General features: G+C 41.5%; 1 protein-coding gene across 3 annotated transcripts; it reads left to right on the forward strand.

Annotated features, from left to right (window-relative positions):
• Positions 1 to 1,142: 1,142 nt before the first annotated feature.
• On the forward strand, positions 1,143 to 12,036 carry CCDC90B (coiled-coil domain containing 90B). Of its 3 annotated transcripts, none has more exons than XM_021545044.2 (9): positions 1,143 to 1,270; positions 2,978 to 3,097; positions 5,661 to 5,764; positions 7,075 to 7,176; positions 7,793 to 7,834; positions 7,914 to 7,985; positions 8,067 to 8,120; positions 9,050 to 9,164; positions 10,289 to 12,036. In XM_021545044.2, the coding sequence occupies exons 1-9, from the start codon at positions 1,177 to 1,179 to the stop codon at positions 10,342 to 10,344; spliced, it is 759 nt and encodes a 252-aa protein (XP_021400719.1). In that variant the 5' UTR covers positions 1,143 to 1,176; the 3' UTR covers positions 10,345 to 12,036. The 3 variants fall into 3 exon arrangements, with proteins under 3 accessions (XP_021400719.1, XP_021400720.1, XP_021400721.1); XM_021545045.2 differs by lacking the exon at positions 1,143 to 1,270 and adding an exon at positions 1,303 to 1,430; XM_021545046.3 differs by lacking the exons at positions 1,143 to 1,270; positions 2,978 to 3,097 and adding an exon at positions 4,554 to 5,323.
• The last annotated feature ends 383 nt before the right edge of the window (positions 12,037 to 12,419 follow it).

Below are 12,419 nucleotides of genomic sequence, written 5' to 3' on the forward strand. Positions count from 1 at the left end.
GTGGCCCCATGAGGCACTCATGAAGTTCAACAAGTGCAGGGGGCTGCATCTGGTGGGGCAATCCCATATATGAGCACAGACTGCAAGAGGAACTTACTGAGAGCAGCTCTGAGGAGAATGACTTGGGGGCTCTCATGTATAAAAAGCTGAACACAGCCTGGCAGTGTGTGCTCACAGCCCAGAAAGCCAATTGTGTGCTGAGCTACAGCAAAAGCAGCGTGGGCAGCAGGGCGACAAGGGATTCTGCCCTTCTGCTCTGCTCTTGTGAGATCCCACCCGGAGTGCTGTGTCCAGCTCTTGGGACCTCAACACAAGAAGAAGGATGTGGATCTGTTGGAGCAAGTCCAGGGGAGGCCACAAAGATGATCAAAGGGCTGGAGCACCTCTCCTACAAAGGCTGAGAGAATTGAGCGCGTCCACCCAGGAAGAGGCTTAAAGGGAAACCTCACTGCAACCTCCCAGCACCCTGAGGGGGCTTGTGAAAAGACAGAGACTTTTTAAATGAGCCGATAGTGATGGGACATGCGGCAAGGGTTTTAAACCAAGAGGACAAGTTTAGATTAGATATTAGGAAGAAATTCTTTACCCCGAGGGGGGGCAGTCATTGGCACCAGTTTCCCAGAAAAGATATCTCTGAGGTGTTAGATAGAAACATCATATCCCTGTACTCCCCAGTTACTTTCCTGGTGAACCAAGAAATTCATTCATAATGAAAATTAGACTTGTATGTATTAAAAAAAAAATGTAGCATTATGTTCACGTAAATCACTGAGATTTGGATTAGATATAAGGAAGAACTTTACTGTGAGGGTGGTGAGGCACTGGCATGTGTTGCCCCGAGAAAGCTGTGGATGCCCCTTCCCTGGAAGTGTTCAAGGCGATGGATAGGACTTAGGGCAAGCTGCTCTGGTGGCAGGTGCCTGTGCCCATGGCAGGGGTTAGGAACTAGATGATCCTCAGGCGCGTTTTCCCGGCGTTTCACTGAGCGGAGCCGCCGCACGGCGCGGCCCCGGCTGAGGGCGGCTCGGCGGCCCCGGCGCTGCGCTCCTCCCACCGCACGAGGGCGCCGCGCCGCCGCCTCCGGCCGAGCCCTGCCGCACACTACAGTACCCAGCACGCCCCGCGGGGCTGGCCGGAAGCGGCAGTGGGCGGGCGGAAGCGCCGGGCTGGGGCGCCATGAGGGGCGTCGGGAGCAGCGGCGCCCTCCGCGCCTGGGCCGGGCCGCTCCTGCTCCCGGTGCCGGCCCGGCTGCCCCCGGCTCCTCGCAGAGGTGAGAGGCGCCGTGCTGCGGCCCCTCGGGGTGGGTGGCTGCCGGTGTCGGGTGAGCCCGTGTCTGTGAGCGGCGCTGGGGCTGCACAGGGCGCGGGGCCCGTCCCTGAGGCGCTGCGTGAGGGAGCGCTGAGCGCCTTCCCTCGGGGCTGGAGCAAGGGGTGAGTGCGTAGGGGCTGTCAGGGGTGTTCGGGACGGGAGGAGAGGCCGGGGTGCAGGGGGCGTCATCCGGAGGTTGTCTCAGGTACGCGTGTGCGGAGTGGTTTTCTCAGCTCCTGGGAGAGGAGCATCCGCCCGAGACTGCAGCAGTGGAGCAACCAGAGCTGAAATACCGGCTTTCTTGAGACAGTGTCTGTGCAATGTAGCTCTTCAACCCAAAGAAAAAATCCACCTATGTGTTTAGAAGATAAGAGTCGTGTGTTTAAAACCTGGGACAGCTCCATAAAAACGCTTTAAATTGGTTTTCTTTATTTGTGTGTAGCATCTGGTGCATCTTAACTCTGATGTTGTCATTAATAATAAAGTGCTGTGCCTGGTTTAGTTGTAGTCTGATTTTTATAGTATTTGTAAGATAGCACATAACTTGATTTATCTAGTAGTGGCACAAAATTATAAATTCCATATTGTTTAAATGTTATAAAGCTTTTGAGTAAAGATCTGGATAAGACACAGAATTTGGTTAAGTCAGAGAGCCAGCAGTGCATGTAGTTTCACATGAACAGATGAAGAAGTAACAGGGCTGCTTAGAGAACAGAGAATCAGAGCAGAATCTGTAATATGCAAAGCCACACAAACATAAGGTGAAGAGAAACATATGCTTGAAGTAAAAGTAGGAGAAGCAGTGAAACCTGCTTGTGGGAGAGCACATCATAAATAGAGTGGATCGTTAACTAATACCCGAGGTTAACTAATATCTCTGTAGAGATTAGGTATTCCTCATCTCTGAGGTGTTAGATAAAACATCATATCCCTTTATTGCCCAGTTACTTTCCTGGAACCAAGAAATTAATTCATCTTGAAAATAAGATTTGCATATATATTCTTTTTACTTGTAGCTTTATGTTCACACAAGCCACTGAAAATGAGATATTTGGATTAGGCATAAGGAAGAAATTCTTTACTGTGAGGCTGTTGAGGCACTGGCACAGGCTACCCAGGGAAACTGTGGATGCCCCATCCCTGGAAGCTTCAAGGCCAGGTTGGGTGGGGCTTTGACCAGCCTGATCTGGTGGAAGGTGTCCCTGCCCATGGCAGGGGTTTGGAGCTAGATGATCTTTAAGGTCCCTTCCAAACCAAACCATTCTATGATTCTGTGATAAAATAAAAAGCTGTTGGAATTAAGGCTCAGTGATTCAAATAAAACAGCAATAAATGCTTGATTGCATAAAGTCATTCAGTGTTTTTTACAAGTATGAAAATTATTTCAGTGATGTTTCCCAAATATTATCAAACAGTTGGCTGTGGGGTTTATTTGTGCTGTATCAGGATGCTTGTCTGTTGTACAGTTATATGAACACACTTCAGACAGATCTGTAAGTCCTGTTTAATGTAAATTCCCTGTGGAAAAGGGTTGATGGTTTCTGGTGTGTTGAACCCAGCTTTTTGTTGCAACATCCATACAGCTTTTCTGTGATGAAAGAAATGAAGATTAGTGTATTGCATGATAAGCCAATCAAGGTAAGATTAAGGCATGTTTGGTTGTTTCCAGGTTTTGCTGCCACAATCGTTAGGAAGTCATATGATGTCAGAAGAGTTGATATCACTCCCCTGGAGCAGAGGAAGGTGACTTTTGATACCCATGCTTTAGTGCAGGATCTGGAAGCCCATGGTAAGTGATGTCAGATAAATAATTCAAAGGAAAAATTTTAATATTAAGTAGTGTAACTTTGAGTGCTGTCAGTTTCCCCTGAGTACCAGTGGTGTAAAATGTTTTAGCAGCCTCTTGAGGAGGCTGGTGAAGGAGAGGCATCTGATGGTGTGCCCTACAAATAACTAGGACATTAGATTGACCTCATTTGTAGCTGTAAGCAGGTTTATGTGGTGTCTTCCAGCTGAAGAACACAACACAGGTAACAAATGTGAAGTAACAGTTAAAGACTTCTACAGCAAAAGTGAAGCTCTTCAATAAAATCCTTCTATTAGCCTGCTAAGAGTAGCTGAAGGGTTTTTTCCTAGTGAGAAATATTCTCAGCAGCAAGGTGCTGTGATACATTCTCAATGCCCACTCCTCTGTTGTGAGTGAGGCTGGCTGAATTCAGATAAAGGGTTCATCCAGCCCTGGGTTCTGTCTCCTGGCAGCAGCTGAGTCAGAGCCTGCAGAGGAGTGTTATAACAGGGTAGATGTATGTCACACATCCTCTTGTATTTTCCAGGTTTCTAGTTTCTGTCACCATGGAGTTACTTTAAATTGGTTGAGAGTTTTAGTAACCGTCAGTGGAAATCTTTTCACAAGTTTATGCAGTCCCTGAGCCACTATAAACTGATTACTATCCAGAGCATGCTTTCTCATGGAACTTCAGGCATCTGTGTGGTCTGTTTATGCAGAATCTGGCATCTGTGAGGTGCATTTGATGCTCACTCAGCTCCTTTGTGGGAAGGAGTGAACATTTTATCTCTCATGTCACTCAGAATTATGCAAACTTCTGTCTATTGCCCTGTCATTTTCCAAACAGAAGAATCCTAGCTTGTTGCTTTTTTTCCTGAAGCAGTAGATTTTCCATATTTTTGATTATTCACTATGCCCTTCTGTTAGTATTTTCTGCTTCTGTCACATTCCATTCCATTTCAGGCTTTCAGGGAACAGTGCTGGCATTACTTGACAACTGAATGTCCTATGGATTTGCATAGTAAAGTAATGCTGGGTCCACTGTTCCTTTTCCTAGTCATTCAAAGGGTTTGGTTAGCTTTATTCATCCCTGCTGAGCTTTGAGCTGATATCTTCATCAGACGAGCAACTATTTTTTAAAATCCCAAGTGACAGTAGAAACTTCGTACTGTCAGAGTTTATAATTGTTTCCACTATTTGGGTCTAATAATAATATGTGTTAGTAGTTAAAAGACTCACAGTAATCTGCTGTGTTTATTTTTATCATGCTTGTCAGACTTGACAGCCTGCACTTCCCTACATCGCTCTAGAACTGCTTTTTAAAACTGGCACTTTTATTTTCCACAGTAAGCTGTGAAATCTTACTTGTCCTAGAGACTGATTCAGCTATTTCTTCTTCAACTTCCTTTAGGACTTGTGGGATAAAGTCTGGTGCCAGTTGTTACTCAGTTTAATTTGTTCTATAACTTCTACAAATACTTCTACCACAGTGACAGATCTTTATAGGTAAAACCACAAAAATAAGAGAGCCATTTTAGTTTTTCCCAAGCTTTTGGCAGTTTTCAGGCTTCAGTCTCTTGCTTACATTTTTTTTTTTTTTTCCTCATTTTCTAAACTTTCACAAAACAAAGTAATTTCTTGCTGTGGAGGAAGAGCAACATAAGGAATTGGCAAGAGTTCAACTAACCCTGAAAATTCAGAGAACCTGAAGCAATACTATCACACTTTGTAGTGGGAAGAAGCTGCTGTAAGGCACATGTACGTTTTTTAGACATGTAAGCCAGTGGTGCACCTGGACAGTAACAGTATTTTAGAAGGGTGCAGTGGTATAGTTCTCTAAATAATGTGCCTTGAAAGCAATTTTCAATGTTAATTTAGCCCACTTTATGGAATGGGCTAGTTGAAACACAACATACCAGTCAGATTGCTGGAAATAAATCTCTAGGGCAAAAGCTCTCAGCACCTGACCAGATCTGACTAAAATGAGAGCAATTTTTCTTCCCCATTATTCACCACGCATCATCTGTAACACTTCAAAATTACACCAAGCTACAGGCAAAGTGTATTTTTTATCATCAGAAAGCAAAAATCCCAGTTTGAGTTAATTCTGCAAGCAATGGATGAAGCAGTTTAAAAATCAGTTTTGCCTATGTTCCTATCTCTGCAGGACAGTTCCAATATATGCAGAAATACTTACTATTCTATAGAGTGTATGCTTTGTAGCTCAAGGTAAGTTTGGTTTTAACAGAATTTGTGAATGTTCATTATGAAGTTTTGCTAAATTATTTTAATAATGCATGAACGGCTGGATCTTCTACAGAGAAATTTGGTCTTTCTTTCAGGTGCATGTGTAGACTTTCAGTATATTAAAAGGTACTGTGCTTCAGATTTTTGCAGCATTAACTTTGTTTTGTCTACCTGAAGTCACAGTGCCTGGCTGTCAGTTCCCAGTTATTGTGTGAATTCCCATGTGCTGCTGTGGTAAGGTCTGGCACTTGAGCATCTCTTGCTCCTCATCCAGATTTTTAATACCACCATAACTTACCATCCTTCAATTATCCCCTAGGCTTTGGGAAGGAGCAAGCACAGACCATTGTGTCAGCGTTGATAACCCTGTCCAATGTCAGCTTAGACACCGTCTACAAGGACATGGTCACACAGGCCCAGCAGGTAAAAACTCATCTGTGCTGTGTAGCTATAAAAGCCCTGTTTGCTTCTTTAAAACAAAAGTGAGCAGCTCTCTCTAGTACTATAAATACCTCCCTGTGCCAGGTTTTCCTAAGTTTCACTTGGGATTTTAACAGATAGTTATAGGGCCTGACCAGCTTCCACTGAAGTCTGACTACTTCATTGAACACAATGAAGTTTGTACAATTCCTGGGAAAACTCTGGTTGCATTTACACTGAGGAGCTAATATGCCTCATGCCATCTTAAAACATTCATTATCAATATTAACTACACTATAAAAGCCAGTGTTTCTGCCTAATTCAATTCCATGCCAACTCTGTTCAGGACGCTTTGCGTGTAATAGGATTTTTAAAAAGAAAGGTTTTCATTCTGGTGAAAGAAAATCACAGAGACAGAAATTTTTGTTTTCTTCTGAGATGTAGAAGGAAAAAACAAGTTAGACAACTTTTATTACAAGTAAATGCCAGTAAGATAAAAGTCTGCAAAAGGCTCAGCAGTTCAAATAAAATAGCAATGAATGCTTAATTACATTAAGGAAGTGGAGAAGAACAGCACATAATTTCAGTCTGCACAGCCTTCTGGAGCAATGATCAAAATCATCCCTGTGCATCAGAGAATCCCACAGCAATGTGTCTTTTTCCATACTAAATAGTAGGGTAACTTCCATATGCTGGGTGAAGGAGTATTGCTTTCGCCATTTTAAAATACTGAGTTTCTTCCTTTATTTTCTGGGTTGGGTTTCTTCCTGTGTTTATATGTAGTGGTTGAATTCTGAACTTGTTAGTTCAAACCCCAGGAAGGCTTTCTCAGTGCTTTTTAGCAGTGTTTTTACTTCTGTCCATCAGACTTTGAAACTGGCAGTGTAATACTCATTAAATCTTTGGCTTTGGCCTATGAGTTTGTAGGCAAGAAATGGAAGTGCTTAGTAAGAGCTGCATTCAAATCAACAATTAATGCTTCTGAGGCTACTGAATGTTCATTGAAAGTGGAAGAGACTGCAGGACTGACCTGTAGTTTCAGGTATATTTCATTTCATCCCTACTTGGACTAACACCTCTGATCTTTTTGCTTAAATTCAGAGTTGGTGTATTAAAGCAACAGAAAAAGCACAAAACTCTTGAGTCATTCAAACAAACTGCTAGTATTGTCTCTTTCTGTCACATTCTTGTTAGGGAGACTCCCCACTTTTTTGCTTTGCAGTAGCTAATTTCATCATTTCAGACCTAAACATTTTTTCTTTAGGTGTCAGAAAGAGTGCACATTAATCAATGGCATACTTTATTTTTCAAAGGAAATAACTTTACAGCAGATAATGGCACATTTGGACTCCATTCGAAAAGATATGGTCATCCTGGAGAAAAGTGAATTTGCAAACTTGAGAGCAGAAAATGAGGTACTAATACGTATTTCCATTAAGCATTTTAATTGTTGCATTTTACCTGATGTACAGTAGAACAAAATACAAATGTAAAAGTAATTCTGGATGCTTTAATCAGGACTGAAGAGTCTGTATGCTACAACTTCAGCATTCATATAAAAATATGCTTCACGTGCTATGACCTGTTCAGTTTTCTGTAAAGGATTCTAAGATGTGTACATTTTTTTCATCTTTCATTTTATTTAAGAGTAACTTCTAGTTTCTGGCCATTAACCATATAGTAGAGGAATCAGCCATTCTTTTGCAGCAATTTAATTAATTTGGTGATTGAGACACGTTTTGCTTTTACTTCATGGCATTTTGGTATTTCTCTGCTGTCTTTAGACTCCGAGTAACAAGATAATAATTGTTACAAAATAATTCCTTTATTGTGAACAAAATTCCCAGCAGATTATATATGCCTGTACATCCAAACACATTAGTTAGGATATTTAATCAAGAACAAATTGCCCCATTGGGAGGAAAAATGGGAAAAGAATAATTGCATGGATGCAGTGATAACACATCACTGATTCATTTGGTTAAGTTTCCTGAATTTGTAAAATTTTTTTTTTTTCTCCTCTGCCCTTAGAAAATGAAAATTGAATTAGATCAAGTTAAACAACAGCTAATGGTAAGTAAACAGTAAGTACCTACACACTCCCATTAGGGGGAATAAATAACTATTTTCATAATCTTAATTTGTTTTAAAGACTGAAACTGGTAAAATCCGAGCTGACAGCAAGCTAGACATAAACCTGGAGAGGAGCAGGGTGACAGATATGGTAAGTTGGTCTGTGAGATGCCCTTATTAGCTTTGTGTTGTGTTTCTGTTGCTATAGCTGTGATTTATCTTTTATCCACAGTTTACAGATCAGGAGAGGAAACTGATGGAAGCCACTACAGAGTTTCATAAAAAAGTAAGTATTGAACAAAACAGGATTTAGTTATGCATTGTGTGTTATGTAAACCCCGATCTTTGCTGAAAGCTAATACGTTTATGGGTATGGTAAAGCAAAGGCCAGGCTCTATCACTCAGGGCTGTTGCAGGTGTTTCTTGCCTGTGGGATTCACGCTAAACTCCAATCAGCAGAGGGAGGCATTCCAGCCTTGTCCCTCACTTCCCAGGTACCTTGTCACAGACTGGCACAGCTGGGATGTGAGCTATCATGCTTCCTTTTTCCTACTGTTAACTGATGAGCTGTACCACAGGGATGGTGCAGATGCCTACAGCCAAGCAATTCAAGGGCTGGAAGTCCCAAAGCTGCTAGAGGACATCAGAGTCTAAGGGGCTGAAGAGGGACCTTGTCCTAACTTGAGTATATCTTCCATTTTTGCGATACGCCTTATGAATGCTTAAAACTTTGTTTTTCAAAAATGCAGGAACACTGTTCTGTGTGCTGCAGAATATCTCATTCAGGAGGTACTGGCACATCAGAGACAAAAGTCCATCATGAGGATGGCGAGACAGTGGCACAGGTTGCCCAGAGAGGTTGTGGGCTCCCCATCCATGGCAGTGTTCAAGGCCAGACTGGAAGGGGCTCTGAGTAACCTGGTCTAGTGAAAGGTGTCTCTGCCCATGGCAGGAGAGTTGGAACGAGATGGTCTTTAAGGTCCCTTCCAACCCAAGCCAGTCATTGATTCTGTGGTCACTGAAGTTTTCTCTTGTCTGTCTATCCCTTCAGCAATCTTCCCAGATTGTATGAAGCAATTTTCTCTGTCTTCTAATGTTTTTTAGCAGTGATAGGTTGGAAATTTTCTTGTTGCTGGTAGCATGGTTTTTTTAGTTCAGCTTTGGAAAGGTGAAGAGAGACCATTGTCAAATATATGCTGTCTTTTAATATTTCAGGATGCAAATACCAACAGCATTATCTCAGAAATCAGTTATAAAATTGACACTGAAATAGCTTCCTTAAAAACACTCATGGAATCGAATAAACTTGATACCATTCGCTATCTGGCAGGTATGTGACAGGGAAAGCGGTGAGTATTGGTACTGGATTGTGGCTGTATAAAATTTTGTTCAGGAGTATATGCTAAATGAGGTCAGCTGTAGCAGCAAACAACTAGGATTGGGTAGAGGAGATATCCCTTTCCCCTTCTAGCTGGAAGGAATGTGACAGCACAGAAGATCTGGGAGCATGCCACTGTGGGACTAGAATTGTGCCCAGAACTGAGATTAGGACAAATATGGACATGGTTTAAAAAGAAGCCTAAACACCATACCCAGTTTGACAGTACCTCTGCTTGCTGCAGCAGCCACTGATGTGATGGAGTTGCTACAGAAGTTTTGCTGTCTTTCAGGACTGGTCTGAGAGTGACCATTTCTGCCTCCACTGAGTCTCCATAGACACACAGTTTCTGTGTGGCAAGACTTGTACTTTCCCCTGCCAAGCAGAACTAATTTCAGAATGCTTGTTTTGCTTGTTCAAAAACATAATCTGAAATTAGTCTTCTCAATATGTACATAACCAGTGAAGATTTTTTTGTGTAGGAGTTGGATAAAAAGAGAGTAATGCATTGTATTTGGAAGTGAGAATAAGTTCAAAGGAAAATGTAATTGGCTTTATTTTAACACTACTTGAAACAGCAGCATAACAAATCCAAAAGACAACTCATCAGGCTTCAGGACTGCTGCTGTGTTTGACAGCTCATTTTCAAATTCATTGTCATTTTGGTTCCATGGGAAATCTGGGATGTCTGATGTGAGCCCTGGTGCAGCCAGCTCTCCTGTAGTGCAGTTTCCAGTGACAGTAGTACAAGCCCCTGTAGCCCGTGGTGCTCTGAGGTATTCAGCATAGCTGTTGGGATGTGTCCCTGAAAATGTGGCTCCTCAGGCTGCTGCATGGGGCTTCCCATCTCAGCACTGCTGCTGTGCAGGGTACAGCATCTGAGACCAGCCATTGGCTTCTGGAATTGTTCTGTCGCACCTGCAGCAATCTGGGAGGTTTAGGAGGCTCTGCTCTAGAGCTGTTAATTCTTCCATCTGTTTGCAGCTAATTTGCTGTGTGGATAAAGTGGTACAACAGCATTCAGCTAATTATTTCCTTTCTTTGGGTTTTGTTTTTTGGTTTGTTTCTTTTAACAGCTTCAGTGTTCACTTGCCTGGCAATAGCACTGGGGTTTTACAGGTTCTGGAAATAGATCTACATGGAATGACTCCACTAAGTACAGACAGAAAAGACCATGCAGGCAACACCACTTTGATGATAACCTTGGCACCTTTTGGTTTTGATATTCTTCCTGTATAATAAAAACGTTTTCTGAATATGTAAAACTAAAGAGCAAAATAATTGGGAGGAAGTAGTCAAATAGTAATATTTCATTGTCTCCTATTCAATACTATTTATTTCAAAGTATTTCTTACGCCATACCTGAAAGCTTCCTAATATCTTTTAGAATTAAATTTGTTCTCTTTCTGAAAAATTCTCACTCTCAGCTCATTTCAAACTGGAAATAATGAAACATTTTATATACCCTTGAAATGGGAATACAGTTTCCAAATTAGCGTACCCATACTGGGAGCTCTAATACCAGATTCAACCTATCTAAACTGCTCCAAGTAAATTAATCTTGAACATAGGTTCAGGATTTTGCCTTCAGTCTGTTCCTCACTTTTTTAATGAATGGAAGCTTGGCCCTTTGGGGTTTTTATCTACATATGTAAAAAAACACTCCTGAGCCTTTACTAAAGAACCCTTTTTTTTCCTTGAAAAGTGGTTTACATTAATTCAAAATCTCATGTACAGAATGTCTCTATAGATTTTCTTTAGTATGTCCTGCAATTTCTGTAAGCCCAGAGGTCAAAAGAATGGGAAAACTTCTCTGTCTTTGCCTTTCCAAGTGGAAATACACAGCCCTGGGGCGGATAAGTGCTCTTAACTTCCAGGTAGTAGAGTATTTCTAAGAAACCTGCACATACTTTCTGGGCATAGTATCTGGCTTTTAATATGGAAATACTCAGAATCTCAGTGTGCCAGGGTGGTGGTGGTGGTGATCTGCCTCCAGGCTCTTTAGTAGTCCCATGGGACACACTGACCCTCCTGGCCACTCTGCCTTCTGCAAGGACTTGACAGCTCCTGTTGCAGAATTGCAGCACAGGTGGACGCCTTCCAAAACTGAAGCAGTTCCATCTTGTTCAGTATAAATGCATATGCTTGGTTTGATTCTTTAATAATAATTTTTTAAGTCTTTCTGGATTAACTTTGAAGTAAGAATAGGCCTTTTATGGGTTAAGGACTATTGTAGTATTGTCTACTGGCAATTTTTTTTATCACTGTTTTATTCTGTTTACAGTTGAACTTGCTGGTGTTCTGCCAATATATATATTCTCTGCATTAAATTATTTATATCTTAATTCAAGAAAATAAAACTAATTTCTTATATTTGTTGTCTGGCTATCTGAGAATTTCTGCATGAAAGTTTATCAGAGCAAGACAATTCCCTCCCCTTCCCAGCTGGCCTTGCTGTGCCTGATGCCCCCCAGGACAGGGTTGGCCCTCCTGGCTGCCAGGGCACTGCTGGCTCATGTTCACTGTGTCATTGACCAGGACCCCCAAGTCCCTTTCCATATCACTGCTTTCCAGGGTTTCATTCCCCAATTTGTACATTCACTTAACAAAATTCACTGTCTGTTAACTGTCAGATAAATTTTAACATTTTTGGTAAAAACAGAAACCAAGTAATATAATGCTGAGTCTGTCACTTGCTGTTCATTAATTGCTTGTTACTCCTGTTAAGTAATGGGCCTATTCTTCCTTTTGTTGTCTTAATCTTTACATCTTGTATGGCTTTGAAAAATACAGAAATTAAGCAATAAAAGATAATTTCAACTAATGCTTATACATGCAAGTATATTTGTATCCTAATGCACTAAAATTTTTCTGTATGTTCAACAACACTTTTAAAAGTCATGTGAGTACATTCCTCTGCAGAAGGTAAAGTTGATTAATCATTGTGGGGGATCAAAAAAGCCTTTGTTGTAAATTACTCTCTGAAAAGAGAAGTAGGGACAAAATAATGGGTGCAGTTGCATAGCAGTGCATGTATTGATAGAGAAAGTAAAAAAAAAATTAAAAGTATTTTATAGATGGAGACCTTTATAAAAAGTTGTGATTTCTCTTCCATCCTTCAAATCTGAGCAGCATTATCTCAGAGAAAAAAATAAATTGTGGAAAAGGAACAATTCTTGCCCATTTTAGCTTTACAAAAGGTTGTTT

The sequence above is a fragment of the Lonchura striata genome, chromosome 2, assembly GCF_046129695.1.
Source record: "Lonchura striata isolate bLonStr1 chromosome 2, bLonStr1.mat, whole genome shotgun sequence".
In the NCBI taxonomy this organism is placed as follows: domain Eukaryota; kingdom Metazoa; phylum Chordata; class Aves; order Passeriformes; family Estrildidae; genus Lonchura; species Lonchura striata.